Genomic DNA, 17,620 nt, shown 5'->3' with positions numbered 1-17,620 from the left:
CTCGGGCGATTCGCTCGACGAACAGATCTGCCAGGCCTTGCTGCCATGCCATGGTATGGTATGCCTTGCATTGCCGAATCTCGATGGCTCCCTGTCACCCAAATCACCCTGGACCTTGGTCCCGGCGCGCCAGGAGTTTTAGCTTCACAACTCCCAGGCAGGCCCTGCCAACCATACTCTGGATGTCCGCATCGACGCGACGAGAGGCGCCATAGCGACACGCTGCGTCGCACAGCCAAAGCTCAATGGCCTCGGATGTTCGTTCGAGGTTGCAAAAGCTAGTCCGCGCCAGCCACTCGGGCTAGACAACAATTACCGCTGAGACTCTTTGCCTTGTGGTTAGTGGATCTTCACAATTACCTAATAAGGCCACTAACCGTAGCCTCACGGGCTGCGGGAGCGGCTGCTCCGTAACGTTTCGAAGCTGAGTGGAGACTTCGGGATCCGGGATCGAGACGGGACAGGAACGGCAGAGGGACAGGAAGACAGGAAGACAGGCACCAAGCAAGTACCAAGCAATCCTCATCTCTTCTCGAGCACATGTCCGGTGTACCAACCTATCAGGGGCGGAGTACAGCTCTGCTTTGCTTGCTGCACCGGTACTCGTTGTTTTACGGAAGATGCAAGAGCAGTGATAGGGGCTGATACGGCTCCCGGGAGCCGATTGGCGTTTAGAGTCTCCTTTATTCCTCGTGGTTCGTCTACATTGAGACCATCACCACCTTCGACATTTCCATGGCCCTCTACTGATATACGCCACTCACCGACGTCCATTCAGCCGCAAATCAACTACTCATACGAGTGCCCTGGCCTGCGGAACACCGTCACTCTAGATCATGCACCTCATAGCTGATCCGCCGCCGCTTATGCCGGTCGAATTATGTCTCTGTGGTACACAAACTTGTCGCCACGTGCTACCCAAAATCTCTTGACTCACAGTCCCCATGGCATGACCTTTTACCGCTTTGCTCTCGTGTATGAGACCGGGCCCGGCGGCAGCACTGCAGGTACGACTGTGTTATTGTCGTTATCGTCGTGATGGATGGACAAGATACGCCACTTCTTCGTCTCGGCTTCCTGCGTCATCTCCAGGACCACAGACCTCACATGGAGGGATGCTCAATAATAGTCGGCATGGAGTGTTTGAAGTACTCCCTACCGAACCCGAAGCCATCGCACCCAGAGAGTTACCATGCCTGCGGAGTCGACGTTAAGCAAGTACTTGTTCCTTCGCAGCAGGTCATGATGGAGGCCCCCAACGCAGTATAAGCACTCCTTAACTCTTTGGCGAGGGGTCGGGCAAGGCCGCAACTCCAACAAGCTCCCAGAAACCTGCTTCTTCCTCCCGACTACAATGACTGCGGACATGTCTGAGACTACCACTTCCACAGGGGGTCGTGGTTCCTTGCCATGGCCATATGTGTAAGCTCATCGCTCCATCTCTGTACGCGGCAGCACATGCAACGGCAGGGGATCGGGGGCCGACCAGATCTGCTGTCGTGGACTAAATCTCTGTAGTACCTCGCCGGTGTGTCGGGAGCGGGTGAAAGAATCTTCATGCCACCATGCACTAGAATGGTTCATCGCCGCTCTGTGGCCCTGGCCAAAAGCGCGACGCATGTTACGCTGTGCCCTGACTCGCTTTGGGGAGGCACAGGTCGCCATGCAGACACCCTCGTCATCTGTCTTGTCCTCTCCCGTCTGGACTTGTTGTGTCTTACCAGCAATGCGAGCGCAATGGATCCTCATATCCCCAGCGAGAATGGCGGATGGATCATTGGCGCTGTGTCTGTGGATATAAGCTCGGTCTTGCTTTTGGGTCATCAACTTGAGAGATTTACCGCCTACGTCTGCACGCCGATTTGCGTACTTCATTGTCGTCGATGATGTCGGGATGCCCTTGGAATCTGAATTCGCCCACTATCGATCTTGGCCTCGCTCCACAGGATGACGAAGAGGAGGCGGCATCCTCTCCGGTGAGTGTCTGATCCAGAAATGCATTCTTGTTGACATCCTTCTCCATCCTCGCCATATTGCCTACAGCCTCCAGCTTAGAAGCCGGACGCAGCTTGTGCAAAGGCAGTGTAATCTTGAACAGAGTCGGTCCCTCCCGTCGGCGGCTAGCCATGGCGTATCTGTCCTTTGCAAGCACTCGCATCTCGCATCATTTTCCCACAATAGCTCTGGCTTGACCTTAGACGCCCATAGGACGGAATCCGAGTTACGTTGAGCAAAGAGGTAAGACAGGGAGGCTTGAGGGTGAGGTGCCTGCAGTTGCTGTTCGCTGAGGTCATTCTTGTCCCTCCCTTTTCTCCTCCCCCTCCCCCCTTTGTGAGTCGATACGTGCAATCATTGCTAGTTACTTGAGAGTACGATGCACTTACACCGCCAGATTTCGTGTCCCAGCTTGGGTGCTAATACGATGCGCACGGTTTCTTCCCCTGCAGACTGAAGTTTGGAGGAATATCGGCTGGGAAATCGAGACTTCAACGACTCCACATTGCCTTATTCATCTACGCCTTCTAGAAGCCGGAGTTAAGGCTGCGGGAAGATGACGATAAGCTTCACAGTTGATCGCTCGACTATGCCACTTTCTGTCTAGAATCGCGGCTTATCCCAAGGGAGATTTCCCCTTTGGTTTGGCCTAGCATGTATGGAGTTTAACCCGATCTCCGATCATGCAACTAGGGCAGCGCCTTATTCAGACGTTATCTCACTTCAAGGACTTTTGAGAATTCCTACAGCAGCGGAAAACTGAGAATAGAGAGATGCGTGTAAGTCACCACACAAGCCCAGATTACATTCAAGCTACATCTGACCGTGACCCCAAGGCCGGAAAACCTACATACCCATCATGCCAACGTAGCCTCATTCCACCACTACTCCACTTGCAATATCTGAACATCATTTTGCCGCCTCAAAGTGTGGCTCACCGTTTCTTGGGGACATTCTTCAAGATGGTCGGCCATTTCGGTAAAATACCACACGACCGGCTGTAGTTCCTCTTAATCAGCATGAAAAGTACCTGTATTGTTGCCACACTATAAGGTAAGGTAGTGTAAACTCACCGGCCGTGACGCACAAGTCTCGAATTCGACTATTCTGTCGCCATCAGGACCTACTTCACCGCGATCCCCCTTTTGAACATCTCCGGTGTGTTTGGCGGTTTCGGCGTCATCACACGGTGCTACTAAGGTGGAAATGTTTACAACATACTCAGACTGATTAGGCTTACCCACCACAGGCAATTTGCGTCTCAGTCGGAACAGCATTCGAATGAGCCGGCCGTCCCTCTCAGCATCGTAGATGATCCTGGCGTTCTTGGTCAGATAGTCATCCCACAGGCCGAGTGTCTCGGTAGTCCCGTCGTGGTGGTGAATCCATAACCCACACCAGCGCAACCCCTTGTTGGATTCCGAGACATCGACATCTCTTTGGAGAACCCTCAACTGCTTGATATTTGACAGCTTTGCTCTGGTGAGCACCGTGTCGGTGTTGAAAGATGGCTTTCTCAGAACTTCCGGGATGGCTGGTAGAGTGACTCGCTGTCCGGACAAGGAATCTGCTGTCTCGTGGCTCGCACCCTCCTCAGTTGCCTTGCAGCAAACACCGAGTGTTTTAAAGCTTCCTTTCGTCATCGCCAGCTGGTCCACAATCAAGCCCATGACCACACACCCTTTCTTCATTTGGTCTGGTATTAAAGACACCCATCTCGCAGTTGGCTCTGAGAGCGATGATGGCGGTCCAAAGTAGGCAGCTCTATTCATATTTGTTTTGAACTGGAGTATCAAAGCATGGCATCGGAGTCAATATATTGTGGTCACTTCAGTGTCTGATGAAGACTGCTTACCGTAAGAAAAGGGCCATATTGGAAACTGGTATAGCCGGTGGTGACCAGGCCAAGCGATACGATTCTCTCTCCTTCACGAAAATAGAAGGTCGTTGGTAGCCCTCTTTTGTGTGGAGTCGACACGGCCTGATGGCTGTTTCTGTGGACAACAATGCAGCTGATGCCGAAGCACGTTGTGTATACTGTTATTCCTCGGGCATACTGATCGTCGAGTTGTAGCGCCATGTATCTACACATCGGCTGCCCAGGGAAAGAGCGGGATCGCTCCGCAAGTTGATTCCTGAAGTAATGAGCCACAAATGGCACACCATCTTTCCATGGATTGCAGGTAGCATCCCATAAAACTTGGAAAAGCGCATTCCCAGGACGCTGAGCAAGCAGTTCAGCAAAGCGCTCGACGACAGCTTTCTGGCCCTATTTGTTGCTTGAGTAAGTCAACGTTGGAGAAGGTGCCGCACTTGTCCTACGGTTGAAGATGAAAGCTCTTACATGTCTCGGAAAGTAGAGGTCGCTGCGAGTGACTTCGATCGGCCTACTTCGCCAGCCTCTCCTGGTGTCCCCTAGCCAGTCCGAGACAGACCCGTCGCGTAGATAGAACCTGATAGCCGATATGCCGTGCATTCCGGTGATGAACTGTACTCGTCGAATTTCGTTTATCCTGATCTCAAGGCATTTCCGGTTAGAAGCATCACCATGACCCTCTTTGAGGAAGATCTCAAGGGAAGTCAAATAGGACCGGCCGAAAAGAGTAATGAAGGAGGCGCAGACGTGGGCCATGTCGACGTGGTCTGTGGGCAGGAGGCTTTTGGCACCGGGGTGACTCGAAATCGTTACCAGAGATTGACAACGCCCAGTGGTATAAGTGTGGAGAGCCGTCATCAGCGAAGATGCAAGACTGGTCCCGCGAATATATCTCAAAATGTAGTTGTGTATTTCTGGGGGCAGTTTCGCACACTTCAACAGACAAGCGCCGAGGCTTGTGTTCTGGGCGTCGACAATGCCAGTCTCGATGGTATCCGCAAGGGAGGCGAGATGCCATGGGCGTTCTTGTCCCCAGCAATCCTTGGGCAGTAGTTCAGATGTCTGCACGGCAAGATTGTAAAGCTCACGGCATGCAAGCTTGCGCTGCAGCAACGCAACGACTTTGCAGCACGCCTGGTGCGCGAAGAAGGCGTGTCGGTATTCGGTGCGTGGGCGCTCGTGGACAACGGCAACCCTGGTCGTCCCACCGCGGAGAGTCAACGTCGGATTGACGATGAACTGAGGGTCGCCGAGATCAGCCTTGAAAGTGAAGACTCTCGGGTCGTGAGAAGAATCAGGGGAAATGTCGATGACTTTGATTCATGCCATCCTAACGTGTAAGCAATGAGAGGAAACAAGATGGACAGTAGGGTGCTTGCTGATGTTGTCGCTGCCAATGTCTGCGTGCGGAATCACTTACAGCCCAGCACTTCCATCTCCCACGTCATGAGCCGACTTAAATGAGCGCCGAATCCTGAAAAATACGGGAGATAGTTGCGGCAGAGGAAGCAACTCTTCTCCGCGAGGTAGAGCTGCATTTGGGTCCTCGCCATGGTTCCGACGAGGCGGAAGGAAATGTGTCGAGGTCGAAAGTTGTCCCTTCAGGCATGGACGAGGCATCAGCTGCGTGATATCTGTAGGGCACATGTACTGAGGGAGCAGGAAGGAAATAGCTGATACGTACCTACTATATATGTCTGGAGCAAACATATATCTTACCTAAGAGGCAGGCACGGCCATGTGAAACTGCACATTTATACCTGAGCCAAGGATACCTGTCAGAGGGGTATCGGGCTCCGCATCCTCACAGCGATCCCTTACATGAATGCAACGTACCTATCCCAACATACCTTACGACAGGCAAGTGCACGAGACACACGAACGCGCCTTTCAAATCATCCGCTGCCTCAGACGGTGAGTAAGACACCCAAAGCAGTTACGTCACCTGTTCTCGCGGAATAGGTGAGTGCCACGTTTATCTAATGCCACAGGCTGGAATTATCGAGGCTTAACATAGGTAGATGCTGGTAATCTCCTACTGCATGTCGCCTCAGAGTTCAACTGGGTAGAGAGTTGTGAAATTTCAATAGCAGCATCCACGGAGCGTCAAATGCCTGTATCTGCGTGCGCACTGAAGCCAAAAACATGCCACAGTTCAGGCATCTACGATAAACGATGCACGTTATGCCTTGGTTCCCTGGACTCACTTACAGAAGTTGTCATAGCCAAGGTCTCCCAATCCGTTTGGGGAAAGTCAGCACAGGAAATAAGGACATGTACGCCTTGTACAGACAGTTTCAGTACTTCCGAGTACTATGATGAAGGGGAGAAATCATTTGGGATTTTGTGCCTACTGAGCCCGTGTTATACAGGCCAAATATGAGCTTCATTATGGGCGACACAAGATGCCAGGGACGAGTGATGTTTACTAAGGTAGGTAATGTGACAGGTTCAAGTTGGGCGCCTGTGCTATCAAGTCAGACGCCTGTCGCACTAATGTCGAGCGATTGATGGATTTCCCGCTTATCCTTATCGATAACAGTCAACTGAAAAAAAGTCCATGAAGCGCCAGCAGCCAAACCCCAATCAGCATCACACCTCCTCATTCACACTGCAAAAGCGACAAGTTCAATTGACGCAAAAATGTTCGCTGTTCCCGGCTGGTCAGTGTCTTCTGAGGCTCTCAAGCCCGAAAAGCCGGCGGCCGCAGCCGGTGGCGCTTCCGCGTCCAAGTCCAGGAAGCGGAAGAGGACGACAAAGGAGGAGCCGGTGACGGCTGCGAACGTCGCTGATCTGTGGGAGACGGTCGTCGAGGGAAAGAAGAAGCCTAGCAATGACAAACCTGCTGCCCAGGAGTCAAAACGCCAGAAGAAGGGATCCGACGACAAGGCCGTAGGCAACGGCGAGAAGAAGACGGGCGAGGGCGAACCCAAGTCACAAGGAAGCGATAAGAAGAGCAAAAAGGATAAGAAGGACAAGAAGGACAAGAAGGATAAGTCAAACCAGAAAAGCCAGGCAGAGAGCCCAGAAAAGAGCAACAAATCGAAATCCGAGGGCGAGGATGACAGCGCAGCAGTCGACTCCTCCAAGGCCAAGTCAAAGGCCAACAAATCCAAATTCAATTCAGACGCAGTGACCATATCCGAGCCGGCGACAGTTCTCCCCCCGGCACCGCCCAAACTGACGCCTCTGCAAGCCTCGATGCGAGAGAAGCTCATCTCCGCGCGGTTCCGTCACCTGAACGAGACGCTCTACACGCGGCCCTCAGAGGAGGCCTTCAAGCTGTTCCAAGAATCCCCCGAGATGTTTGACGAGTACCACGAGGGCTTCCGGCGTCAAGTCAAGGTGTGGCCCGAGAACCCCGTCGACAGCTTCCTGCGCGACATCCGCACGCGAGCAAAGATAAGGACGCCCGGCAAGGGCCGGCCCAATGCGCCGCAGCTTTCGCTCAGCGCCAGCTGTCTGCCCAGGACGGCCGGCGTCTGCACCATTGCCGACTTGGGATGCGGCGATGCCCGACTGGCCGAGTCGCTCCAGGCGGACAAGACCAAGCTGCATCTCGACATCCGCAGCTTCGACCTCCAGAGCCCCAGCCCGCTCGTCACAAAGGCCGACATTGCCGACATCCCCATGGCGGACGGCTCCGTCAACGTGGCCATCTTCTGCCTGGCCCTCATGGGCACCAACTGGCTCGACTTTGTCGACGAGGCCTACCGCCTGCTGCACTGGAAGGGCGAGCTCTGGGTCGCCGAGATCAAGAGCCGCTTCGGCCCCGTCCGCAACAAGCACGCCCCCGTGACCCACAGCGTCGGCAACCGGCGCAAGCAGCAGCCCTCCAAGAAGGAGCTCCAGGCCAAGGAGGCCGAGGCCGCCGGCCGCTTCGACAAGGACCTCGCCGTCGAGGTGGACGGCCAGGACGACCAGCGCCGCGAGACGGACGTGTCGGCCTTTGTCGAGTCGCTGCGCAAGCGCGGCTTCGTGCTGCACGGCGACCGCAACGAGGCCGTCGACCTCTCCAACAGGATGTTTGTCAAGATGCGCTTCATCAAGGGCGCTGCGCCTACAAAGGGGAAGAATGTCCGGCCGGATGATGCTCAGCAGCCGAAGAAGAAGAAGATGTTTGGCCGTCCCCAGGACGAAGATGCGGATGAGCTGGATGACGAAACCGAAGGTGCCATTCTCAAACCCTGTGTTTATAAGATTCGATGAGCATCAATAAGGAAACACATGCTTGTGGGCATTTTCGGGAACATTTAGAAGCAAACTTTTGTGTGGGGAATGTTTGGCAGGAGTTTCGGGAGCGCAGACAAACATATCAATCTCTTAATGATGAAACCATGTCAGAGTACAGTACGCATGAAGACATGTTGAGTGGCTTCTATTCCTTTGGTCCCCCTTGTCTGTGCCTCTTCTATTACATCCATCGTGACGGCTCTCCAAACGCCTCTAGATTTGTCCCACGCTCCCAGGCATCATCGCCATCCAATGGACTTTGCGAGACTCTCCTCTTTGGCTTTTACGGAAGAAGTAGGGAACCAGAAATGCAGAAACATATCGAAAAAGCAAATAGTACAAGAAGGCAGAAAGCAAAAACCCATGATTCCCATTGCCAAACCTTGCCATAACGACACCCTCCCCTCATCGTGGGGGTAATGCTGATTACTCATGCTCTCATTAGGTAAAGCCTGGAAGATCCTAGAAGAAGATCAGGCTGGCCGCCATGTCCACGTTGTCCTCGGCTGCCTGGAGTGCCTGGATTGCCTGTTCCCTGGTAGCACCCATGGCCACGAGGTTCTCAACATGAGCTGGTGTAACGTTGGCCCCTGGGGCCGGCGGCCGAGGCTGCGCCGGGGTACGCTGTGCCTGCGGCAGTGCTCCGGCGGCCGGCTGGGCAGCAGCTTGCGAGGGGGGCGCATCTTCAGCAGACATGACAGCTCCAGATCTCTGGCCGATGGCAGTTCCGGCTGGTCCGGGAATCGTAGGCTCTTGGACAATCGTCTCCTCCTCTTTGGGAATCTCGGCTTCTCCCAGGAACGGGATCTCCTGGCCTTGGATGATGAGCTTGTCCTTTGCCAGGTCGATGTGAGCTTGGTATCTCTTGAGCATGTCCAGTCCCAGGAGCAGCTCAACAGACTTTCCCTCCATTACGGTGAAGCTGCAGGGCAAAAACAAATTGCCAATCTTGATCTGGGCCGAATGGACCCGACCGATGATGGTGGCTGTTCCAACGCCGCGAGCAACGCCCGCAAACCTCTTGTCGACCAGGCGCATGATGCCGCACGCCTCGGCGCACGACGGCGACATGATGGTCGCCTGCGCGCCCGAGTCGACGAGGGCCTTTACCTTGTGGCCGTTGACCTCCACGTTGGCGTAGAGCAAATGAACGCGGCCAAAGACTGGTACAGGATAGTTAGTAAACGTGGCAGAGTCAGCCCCCGCATCTCACAGGGGTCATGGGACGTCATCGTACATGCCTTCGGGGTTGTGCTCCATGGCGTTTTGCAAATTCTCCATGACACGCTCCTGGCGGATCATTTCTTCGATTCTCCTCTGGTTTTCAACGTTGAATGGGTCTTCATTGAGCCGCTCGATCTCGCGCTGCCGCGCCTCTCGCTCCCTCCGCTCTCTGTCCTGGCTGTCGAGGAATATTCTTCGAAACTGCGCGGGGTCTTCGACGGACGCGGCAAGCTCTGGGTGCTGCCTGGCCAGCTGCTGTCTGACGGCGGGGTCGCCCAGGATCTGGAGACGAAGCATCTCGGTGTCGTTTGCAGCTCCGGCTGCGGCCGCCGCGGCAGCACTGGGCTGTTGGCGAGCCGCAGCTTGAGGCCGGCCAGCTGGCTCTGGAGGCCCGGTGCTGCCTCTCATATCCCGGACGTGGACCGCCAGCATGTCGCCATCGCCAATCTGCAGCTGCTCCATGGTTTTGGTGTCGTCTGAGATGAGTCGGCCGTTGTGGTAGATGTGTTGCGACGTAGGCGGGACGCCTGCCTCGGCCTGGATGGACTCGCGCAAGGTCGAAACGGTCATGTCGGGGAAGACCTCAAGGGTCACCAGGCTGTCCTGGTCTCCGCCATGAGGATTGAAGACGTTGAGCGTGATGCGCCTGGCAAGAAAGCTTCCCGTTAGTTCCCTTTCCCTCCCCCCACAGCTTCATCTCCAGCTCGGGCAGGACGTACATGTTGGTTATATTTCGACTTTAGTGTTTACCACAAGAGAGGATGGAGGAAAGAAGTTGGTAAAGAGGGAAAGATAAAATGTTACCTGCTGCGTTGGACGTGAGGTAGAATCGTAAAGAAGGACGGCGAAGGACGGAAACGACGATGTTTAGTAAGAGTGAGAAAGCAAGGTCAGGGTCAGAGTCAGAGCAACGGCACGATGGATCGATGGCAACTTCTGCCGCTGAAGCTCAGGCAGGGACAGGAATTACGAATCAGGAGTCTGCTGGCAAGGTCGTGCGTAGCATTCGTACCAGACAAACAAAACACGCGAGCAGGCGAGTGAGTTTATGCAGGTCAACGTTTCGGACAGCTGCTTGGAATGGTCCAATTTGGAGATGCGGGAAGGCTAGGGGAGTTGAGGGGCTGAGCTGGAGGGGCAGAAAAGCTAGATTCGATGCTTGTTGGGTTGCTTGCTGAGAGCTCCGTCTTGGGGCGTCATGATTGCTCGATCCAGGCAAGCCTGGCGGTGACGACAGCGGATTGGCAGCCCCGTTTGGCCGGGACAGTGCAGTTTGGAGGGGCGCTGGCGGGGAGCTTTGGAGGGGCTTGGGTTGGACGTTACAGGGGTGCTATTTCAGGTTTATAGTGGCCTGGGATCAACCTGGCTGGGGGCTAGGATGAGGGTGATCCTGTTGCTGTTTCTGGCACAACCCACATCTGATAACTTCGTACCTAAGGTATGTTTTGAGCAAATTGAATCCTGTAACAATTGGGGAGATTGTTGCTCGGTTCACAGGTTGAACTCGATGCCCACGAGAGACTTGAAGAGGCAATTCATCTCTGAGCTACCCTTCCTTGGATTGGGTGTCTGTAAGAGGTAAAGTTGGACTGCCTTGGACAGAGAGTCGATCTCCGCGGCTATCAGCACCGGGGCTCACTTTCATGCTTTCTTTGGGTGACGACTGCTACCCGGCAGGGCAACAATCAGCTACGGATACACATATCATTCGTTTTCAAGAGCCTTCAGTAGCATCTGCCGGCTGAAAAACGTACGATTCCAGGTATTTACATATCATATGTGACGTCGAGCAGATAATGACATGCAGGTAAGTTGTGCGCATGCAGATCAAGTGCGCCTTTCAGCTAAGCCATGGATGCAGTCACATCGAGCCTGAAGATGCAAGAAGCAACATCTGCTTGACACGTATCCTGCCTGGCTCCAACCCCTCCCGAGTCAGGTAAGATGCGAGTCCTGCCTCAACTCGATGCTTTTACGCGTAAATTGGGAGATAATTCGGACTGCAGGCATACTGGATACCTACTGCATTGATGCGGCCGCTTGAGATGCAGTTTCGTCCAGGTTAGTCGGATGCCACGTCCAAAGCTTACTCCAACGTCAAGTTGGCCATTTATGGTCATGCATGCGATATATCTATAGAACCCACACAATACGAGGTTATCATCTCAATATTATAGATCATGATTGACAACAAATCCTCATATGAGCTACTTACATAGGTAGGCGCTTGGTTGAAGCACGCTGCGAGTGTGGGTGCAATGCCACAGATGAGAAATTGCCGTGGTATGACGACCTCTTGTAGGGTAAATGGTACTTGCATGGGGACGGCATCAACGTATCAATGGCTCCTTGTAACGATAAGAGTACCAACCAGGAACAGTTGCACTTGTAGCCATCATCTCGATCAACGTCGCTTGACACCGCGCGTACGAGCCCATAAAGGTCCCCAGCAGCTTCCCTCTGCTCTGCTTAAGCTCCAGTGGTACCTGCCTTGTACAACCTGAGCTCCCCACCTGACCATATGCAGACATCAGCCGTCCAAACTTGTCGTCTGCACCTCAAACATTGCCCATTTGATGCCGCCCACATAATACCTACTACGAACAAACCCTCCGGCCTCTCCCTGCTTCTGCCTTTTCTCCGCAGATTCTCAGCTTCGCAGCCACTCACACGCCCATAGGCCGAGACTCCATTTTCCTTTGCCAATGGCGTGCAACTGAGCTTCACCGGTGCGGAGAAGCCGCATCTGCGCCATCGTCTGTTCGCCTGTCCTGCCCGTCTCTGAATCGCTTTGGCTGCTAACCGCCCTTCTCAGGATCAGCACCAGACGCGGCCCCAGCAGCTGCAACGGTGCCATCGAGAACCAAGTCGAACCCTGTCGAAGTCCTGAGACTCGTCTCTGGACGCTGCTGCCTCCGGGGATGGTAGAGCTTGCATGCCGCGTCGCTACTAGTTCGCCATCTGTGCGCAGAGGTGCATCCGCCTAGCCAGTCGCAGGCACCACCACATCTCTTGCGAGAGTGAGCCCCGGCTTCTCAGGAAAACCAAGTGCAGCAGGCGCATCTACTTGTCCCGTACTTCGAAGCACTGACTTTAAACCTGTTTGCTGCTACTACCCGGAACTGGCACCTCGAATTATCGTCTCGACCATCCCTCAGGAGGCTGGCATTCGTCCATCCGAAGGAGCCCAACAAGGGAAAAGCAACACGACTTTTCTCTCACACCAGTGCTCGGGTGGGCATTGGCTTCTACTTCTCTCGATCTGTCTTATCCACAGCGCCAAGGGCTTCCTTTTCACTCCGGCCAATGCACATGTACTTGTCTGAGTCCACCATACTGTCACGGCTTGGCCAAAGACTCCGTGTCTCTCCTTTTCTCGTGAGCGAGCATCATCGCCACCATTACCGCCAGTGGCTGGACATGGATGCTCTTCTGCAATCTCGTACGCCATCTACCTGTCAATATTGTTACCTTTCCTTTTTTCGTCAGCGCTATTCAGCCCCCTGGCTGGTCGGCCATCGCCTATCTGGATCCATTACACTTCAGGCTGCTACCAGAGCTCAGCCCTGTCAGGGTCCTGAAGGAGCCAGGCATCTGGGAGAAAGCTATCGTCTATGACCTGTGAGACACAAGGCCGGTCAATATGGCCTCAGGGCTTTCCCCCCCCGGCTCCAGTTTATGATGTGATACATACTTGTCGGTGACCCCCCTGGCTTAAGCCCATCGCATGTTGTGAGCGTATGCGGCGCACTGCAAGGAATATCGAGCAACACGGCTCCATGTTCGCTTCTCCTCAGCATCATGCACCCCGACCGGAGAGTACAATGTGCCAATTCCAGCCTCTCTCTTTTCAAGCCGTCTTCGCCTTCTTTTCTCTTTCGGCTTGCCTCTTCAGAGTGAGTGCGTCGCTCAGTATGATATGCTCTGATATGTCGCAGTCCATTTGGGGAACAGTACTCCGTATCCCGGAGCACTATTTCCTATGTGGATATCAGATGGCAAGACCGCCAGTTGGTTGCCGTGGCGCTGTGTATAACGACACCAGACGTCTCCCTGCTTGGGAGCTGATGGTCCAGCAGCTCCGTCTGGTTACCGCCTGTTCTATCACGCAAAGGCCTCGCCCCCCGTAAGTCTTCTGAACTGCCGGTTCGGGGCATGATGCGGTATGATTGGCAATGCGATGCATTTCCCCGCTCGAGAGCAACCTCCCTTACTCCGGTTTTGATTCGACTTGGCGATTTCGGAACTCTCCCTCACTTCATGCAGTCGGATTCCTCTGTGGACTGGCGGATATTACCGTGTGAAATCGCGCACTCCAACTCACATCGCTGAACACGTGTGTTGCTGATGTCCACTAGCTTGAGTATGTCAAAGCCGGCTTCTATCCCTACGCTCAGAGGAGGGAGAGAAGTTGCTTCTTTCTGGACAACTGGTCATAGGGCTGCTGCCTGTCCTTGTGTCTAGCCGGACACCTTGTGGCTAAAGGTATTGAAAGGCAAATGGATTAATTGACCGGTCACATTTGTCCTGACCGGCCCAGATTGGGCTGCCGCAACCGGGGCCGGGGGCCATCCATTGTACTTCGTACGCTGTCCCGGCCAATGCTTGCCAATCCACTCAGCTGAAAGCGAAGGGGTCTGGGTCCATACTCACTCCAGCTCTGCTCTTCTACTGCTTGCATTCTGTACGGTAGTGCATACTTCGTCACTCAGTTGACCCAAAGTCCAGGGAGTCAAGAGCAGGAGGGCCAATGTGCCAACGGGTTGGCGATCCTCTACGGACTGCCCATCTGCCTGCTAGTCCCAACCCGGTCTCGGCGTCAGTCATAACGCTATGGACACCACAGCGAACAACCTTAACAAGTCTGGTCTCATTCTTTTCCCCTCAGCCTCAAGGGAGAAACCACCACGATGGTGATCGTGGGCACGACGTACTCCGTACAAGTATTTCTATCCTTTGCACGTCTGTCTGATCACAGGCATCGGTGGAGTGTTGGCCCGGATACCTGTGTCAAGCCACCTGCAGCCGCGGCTTATCAGGACTCAATGATTGTTTTGCTTTTGAGACTTTACTTGCTTTTTTTCGAACTCCTGGAGGCTACGCCTTTGCATTATGTATGTCTTTCACCGCGGCTGGTCGCCATGGTTAAAAATATCACACCCTCGCATAAACGGCCCTGGAGAGTCCATGTGCCGTAGTGCTTCGTCGGTCCATCCTTATTTAACATTGATTCCTTTTTCTATCTTTTTCAGCCGACTTTGTCAACATTACGCTTGAATCCAACACCATAAGCAGTATAACGCAGGAAGAGGAGAGAAAGTGTGTGAAAGGGAGAGAAAAGAAGAAGAAAAGCAGAGAGTTAAGAAAGAAAAAGACCACACAAGGATCCAGAAGCAAGATAAGACCATGGTTATCGCCACTTGTCAGGGTTCCTTAACAACTGTCAACTCCAGCTCGGGGGTATGCCGCTGTGTTGTCCCATTCTTACCCATCAGCAGCAACGATGAGCATGATATAGACGAAGATCTCATGGAAATTGACACGATAGGGTTCGACAGGATCGCTCAGTTTCACTTCTTTGAGGTGTGCCGGTCGGGTGACTTTCTGAAGAGCTTTCCCTTCTGCTTCAATCCCAAGCTTGCGTTTCTTAAGCCGCAGCACGTTGCCACGGCCGTCTTGCTGGAGCAGTTTGCTTTTGAGCACTCTCAGCGTGGTTTTTGCAGCTCATTGGTAAGTAAACCTCTTCTACCTCCTCCACTCCTGCTCCAAATGCGCGAGTATCGGGTGGTGAATCACTGCTCCTAGGAGCATCACTGACGAATATGCAGACCGAATATCGCATCAGATTCTCCGGCAATCTTAGCTACGGCCTCTTCAACATCTGTGACATGACAGAGCGCAAGAACTGGTGGGTAACGACCAAGATGCGAGGCTGGAACGTTGACGGCTGTCCCGAAGACGTCAGGAGGCTCATGTTTGTCCACATCATCGCCACCCTCGGGTGCAGCCCCGTCGTGACGGACGAGGACATGGACTACCCCCGGAACTGGGCCGAGATTCTCCACGGCAGAGAAAGATACCCCAGCGAGCCTGTCGGCCACCGGCCCCATGGGCGCACCATCTGCCTTCACTCGGTGGCCGTCTGCTCTCGTCTCCAGGGCCTGGGCCTCGGCACGGCGACTTTGAAGTCGTATGTTCAGCGCATGAACAGCCTGGGCGCGGCGGACCGTGTTGCTCTTATCTGCCGGAAGCCTGAGACCAGATTCTTTGAGAGATGCGGCTTCAGGAACATTGGTCGGAGTACCACGAAGACTATCGTCGGCGAATACTTTAACATGGTACGTGCTCCATTCAGCTCCATTCAGCTCCATTTGGCTGCACTCCGTCTATATCCCATCTCTTGAATCTCGCGATACCTGATATTAACTCGACGTTCTAGGTCTTCGATCTACCCGGGCCCAAGGACTTCATTGACTGGAATAGCATTGCCGATGCTGCCAAGAAAATGTGAAGATGCCTAATCGTTGAATTCTGTTCCATGAATGGGGGTTATCTTACTTCTTTTTCGTCGGCTTTTTGCTTTTTGGTTGGGAAAGATTCGGGAGTTCTTGGTATATGATAGACGGAAGGTTATGGCTATAGAAGGTTCACGGCACCACCTGGTTAGAGGGATACCTACTTTATTCATTCAACATGAAGTACGGTATGGAGCTATTTTTTTTTCTTCTTCTTTTCTTCTACAATGAATGGTATGAGATAAACCGGAGAGAGAATAACGGGTTCAGCCTACTGGTATAGAAAGGAAGCAGGAGAGTGAGAGGAGAAGAGAAGCCGAACGCAGAAGGGATGCACTCTTTGAAGCGGGCCACAGAAGCATCGACAGGTCGGCGAGTATCAGTCATTGCTCAAATACAGATGACAGGCCATGAGGAACATGAGGTAAGTCCCAGCCATAAACATGACATTGCTGCAGTGTTGCTGACTCGGGATTAGGAAGAGCAAAGGAGAATGAACCGTCAGGCATTTACACAAGACGAAGAACAGTAGGCAGGCTTGATGGATGACCAGGTAATACACATACACACAATGTGAGACGAGTCAACGGATAGACGGTAAAATTAAATTGAAATAACTGCCCCTCCATACGGGTATCAAATTCAAGCAGTTGTACGGAGGCTAGCTAGTTACGCTTATTTATTTACGACGAATCTAGATTCTTTGAGATAGAATAATAATAACACATTTCTTTTTTCTTTCGTTCCCGCCCTCTTAACATCAGCACCAGAATTAGTCGGTGGCCTTGTACTTGGCTCGGTACTCCTCCGTGTTCTTGATATCCTCAGGGGTAGCAAAACCCTTCATGCCGTCGATAATGTCATCCAGGGTGAGGATGGCAAAGATGGGAATGCCATACTCCTTCCTCAGCTCGCCAATGGCACTCGGGCCAGGCTTGGAGTCGTCCCCATCCGCAGCGGGAAGCTTCTCCATGCGGTCCAGAGCAACGACGATGCCGGCAACAATGCCGCCCTCCTTGGTGATCTTCTCAATGGCGTCCCTCTTGGCGGTGCCGGCGGTGATGACGTCGTCGACAATGAGGACCTTCTTGCCCTTGAGCGAAGCGCCGACAATGTTGCCGCCCTCGCCGTGGTCCTTGGCCTCCTTGCGGTCAAACGAGTACGAGATGCTGTCCAGGTTCTTGGGGCTGAGCTCGCCGAGCGTGATGGTGATGGCGGAGCACAGCGGGATGCCCTTGTAGGCGGGGCCGAAGACGATGTCGAACTCGAGACCCGACTTCTCCTGGGCCTCGATGATGGTCTTTGCAAAGGCGGAGGCGATGGCGCCGGCGAGGCGGGCGGTGTGGAATTCGCCGGCGTTGAAGAAGTAGGGGGATATCCGCTTGGACTTGAGCTCGAAGCTGCCAAACTTGAGGACGCCGCCGTCGATGGCGGCCTTGAGGAAGTCCTGCTTGTAGGCGGGGAGCTGGGAGGTGGAGGAGGCCATTTTTGAGCTTGTGATTTGTTGACTTTGTATCTCTTCTTTTGGAGATGAGGAGAGACTAGATGAGGAGGGAGTTGGGGAGGATAAGAGCTTGGAAGAAGGTTGAGCTATAAAATTTGGAGCCGCCGTCTTTGAAGTTTTCACATGGAAGTCTAAGCGTACAGTGCGAGATTTGACGTACATCATCTTAGTCTCCAAACTCGCTTCTATCTTCACTGCAATACACAAGGCGCAACTCACCTAGAAGACTATCTGACATAATCTAATCCTTAATCAAGCAGCCAGAAGGTTGCC

General features: G+C 53.6%; 6 protein-coding genes across 6 annotated transcripts; 2 read left to right on the top strand and 4 right to left on the bottom strand.

The window, feature by feature from the left end:
- Window positions 1–1,428: 1,428 nt before the first annotated feature.
- On the bottom strand, window positions 1,429–2,189 carry BBK36DRAFT_1174853 (hypothetical protein; the record flags this gene model as incomplete). The annotated part of the gene is made up of 2 exons (XM_024895938.1): window positions 1,871–2,189; window positions 1,429–1,701 (listed from the first exon to the last, which is right to left on the bottom strand). The coding sequence occupies exons 1-2, from the start codon at window positions 2,156–2,158 to the stop codon at window positions 1,429–1,431; spliced, it is 561 nt and encodes a 186-aa protein (XP_024753918.1). The 5' UTR covers window positions 2,159–2,189.
- An 816-nt stretch (window positions 2,190–3,005) lies between these two features.
- Window positions 3,006–3,867, bottom strand: BBK36DRAFT_139084 (hypothetical protein; the record flags this gene model as incomplete). The annotated part of the gene is made up of 4 exons (XM_024897460.1): window positions 3,006–3,041; window positions 3,123–3,190; window positions 3,236–3,759; window positions 3,851–3,867. The coding sequence occupies 4 exons, from the start codon at window positions 3,865–3,867 to the stop codon at window positions 3,006–3,008; spliced, it is 645 nt and encodes a 214-aa protein (XP_024753917.1).
- Window positions 3,868–4,264: 397 nt separating this feature from the next.
- On the bottom strand, window positions 4,265–5,424 carry BBK36DRAFT_1155398 (hypothetical protein; the record flags this gene model as incomplete). Its single annotated transcript, XM_024893827.1, has 2 exons — window positions 4,265–5,184; window positions 5,292–5,424. The coding sequence occupies 2 exons, from the start codon at window positions 5,422–5,424 to the stop codon at window positions 4,265–4,267; spliced, it is 1,053 nt and encodes a 350-aa protein (XP_024753916.1).
- Window positions 5,425–6,514: 1,090 nt separating this feature from the next.
- BBK36DRAFT_1107160 (hypothetical protein) lies at window positions 6,515–8,080 on the top strand (the record flags this gene model as incomplete). Its single annotated transcript, XM_024889227.1, has 2 exons — window positions 6,515–6,804; window positions 6,907–8,080. 2 exons carry the CDS (start codon window positions 6,515–6,517, stop codon window positions 8,078–8,080), a joined length of 1,464 nt encoding a protein of 487 aa, XP_024753915.1.
- Window positions 8,081–14,734: 6,654 nt separating this feature from the next.
- On the top strand, window positions 14,735–15,839 carry BBK36DRAFT_1107782 (hypothetical protein; the record flags this gene model as incomplete). The annotated part of the gene is made up of 3 exons (XM_024889291.1): window positions 14,735–15,058; window positions 15,157–15,666; window positions 15,768–15,839. 3 exons carry the CDS (start codon window positions 14,735–14,737, stop codon window positions 15,837–15,839), a joined length of 906 nt encoding a protein of 301 aa, XP_024753914.1.
- A 776-nt stretch (window positions 15,840–16,615) lies between these two features.
- BBK36DRAFT_1108312 (orotate phosphoribosyltransferase) lies at window positions 16,616–17,329 on the bottom strand (the record flags this gene model as incomplete). Its single annotated transcript, XM_024889349.1, has 1 exon — window positions 16,616–17,329. The coding sequence occupies one exon, from the start codon at window positions 17,327–17,329 to the stop codon at window positions 16,616–16,618; it is 714 nt and encodes a 237-aa protein (XP_024753913.1).
- Window positions 17,330–17,620: the final 291 nt, after the last annotated feature.

Source organism: Trichoderma citrinoviride, assembly GCF_003025115.1.
Source record: "Trichoderma citrinoviride strain TUCIM 6016 unplaced genomic scaffold BBK36scaffold_1, whole genome shotgun sequence".
In the NCBI taxonomy this organism is placed as follows: Eukaryota; Fungi; Ascomycota; class Sordariomycetes; order Hypocreales; family Hypocreaceae; genus Trichoderma; species Trichoderma citrinoviride.
This window is presented reverse-complemented; position numbering and strand designations above follow the sequence as displayed.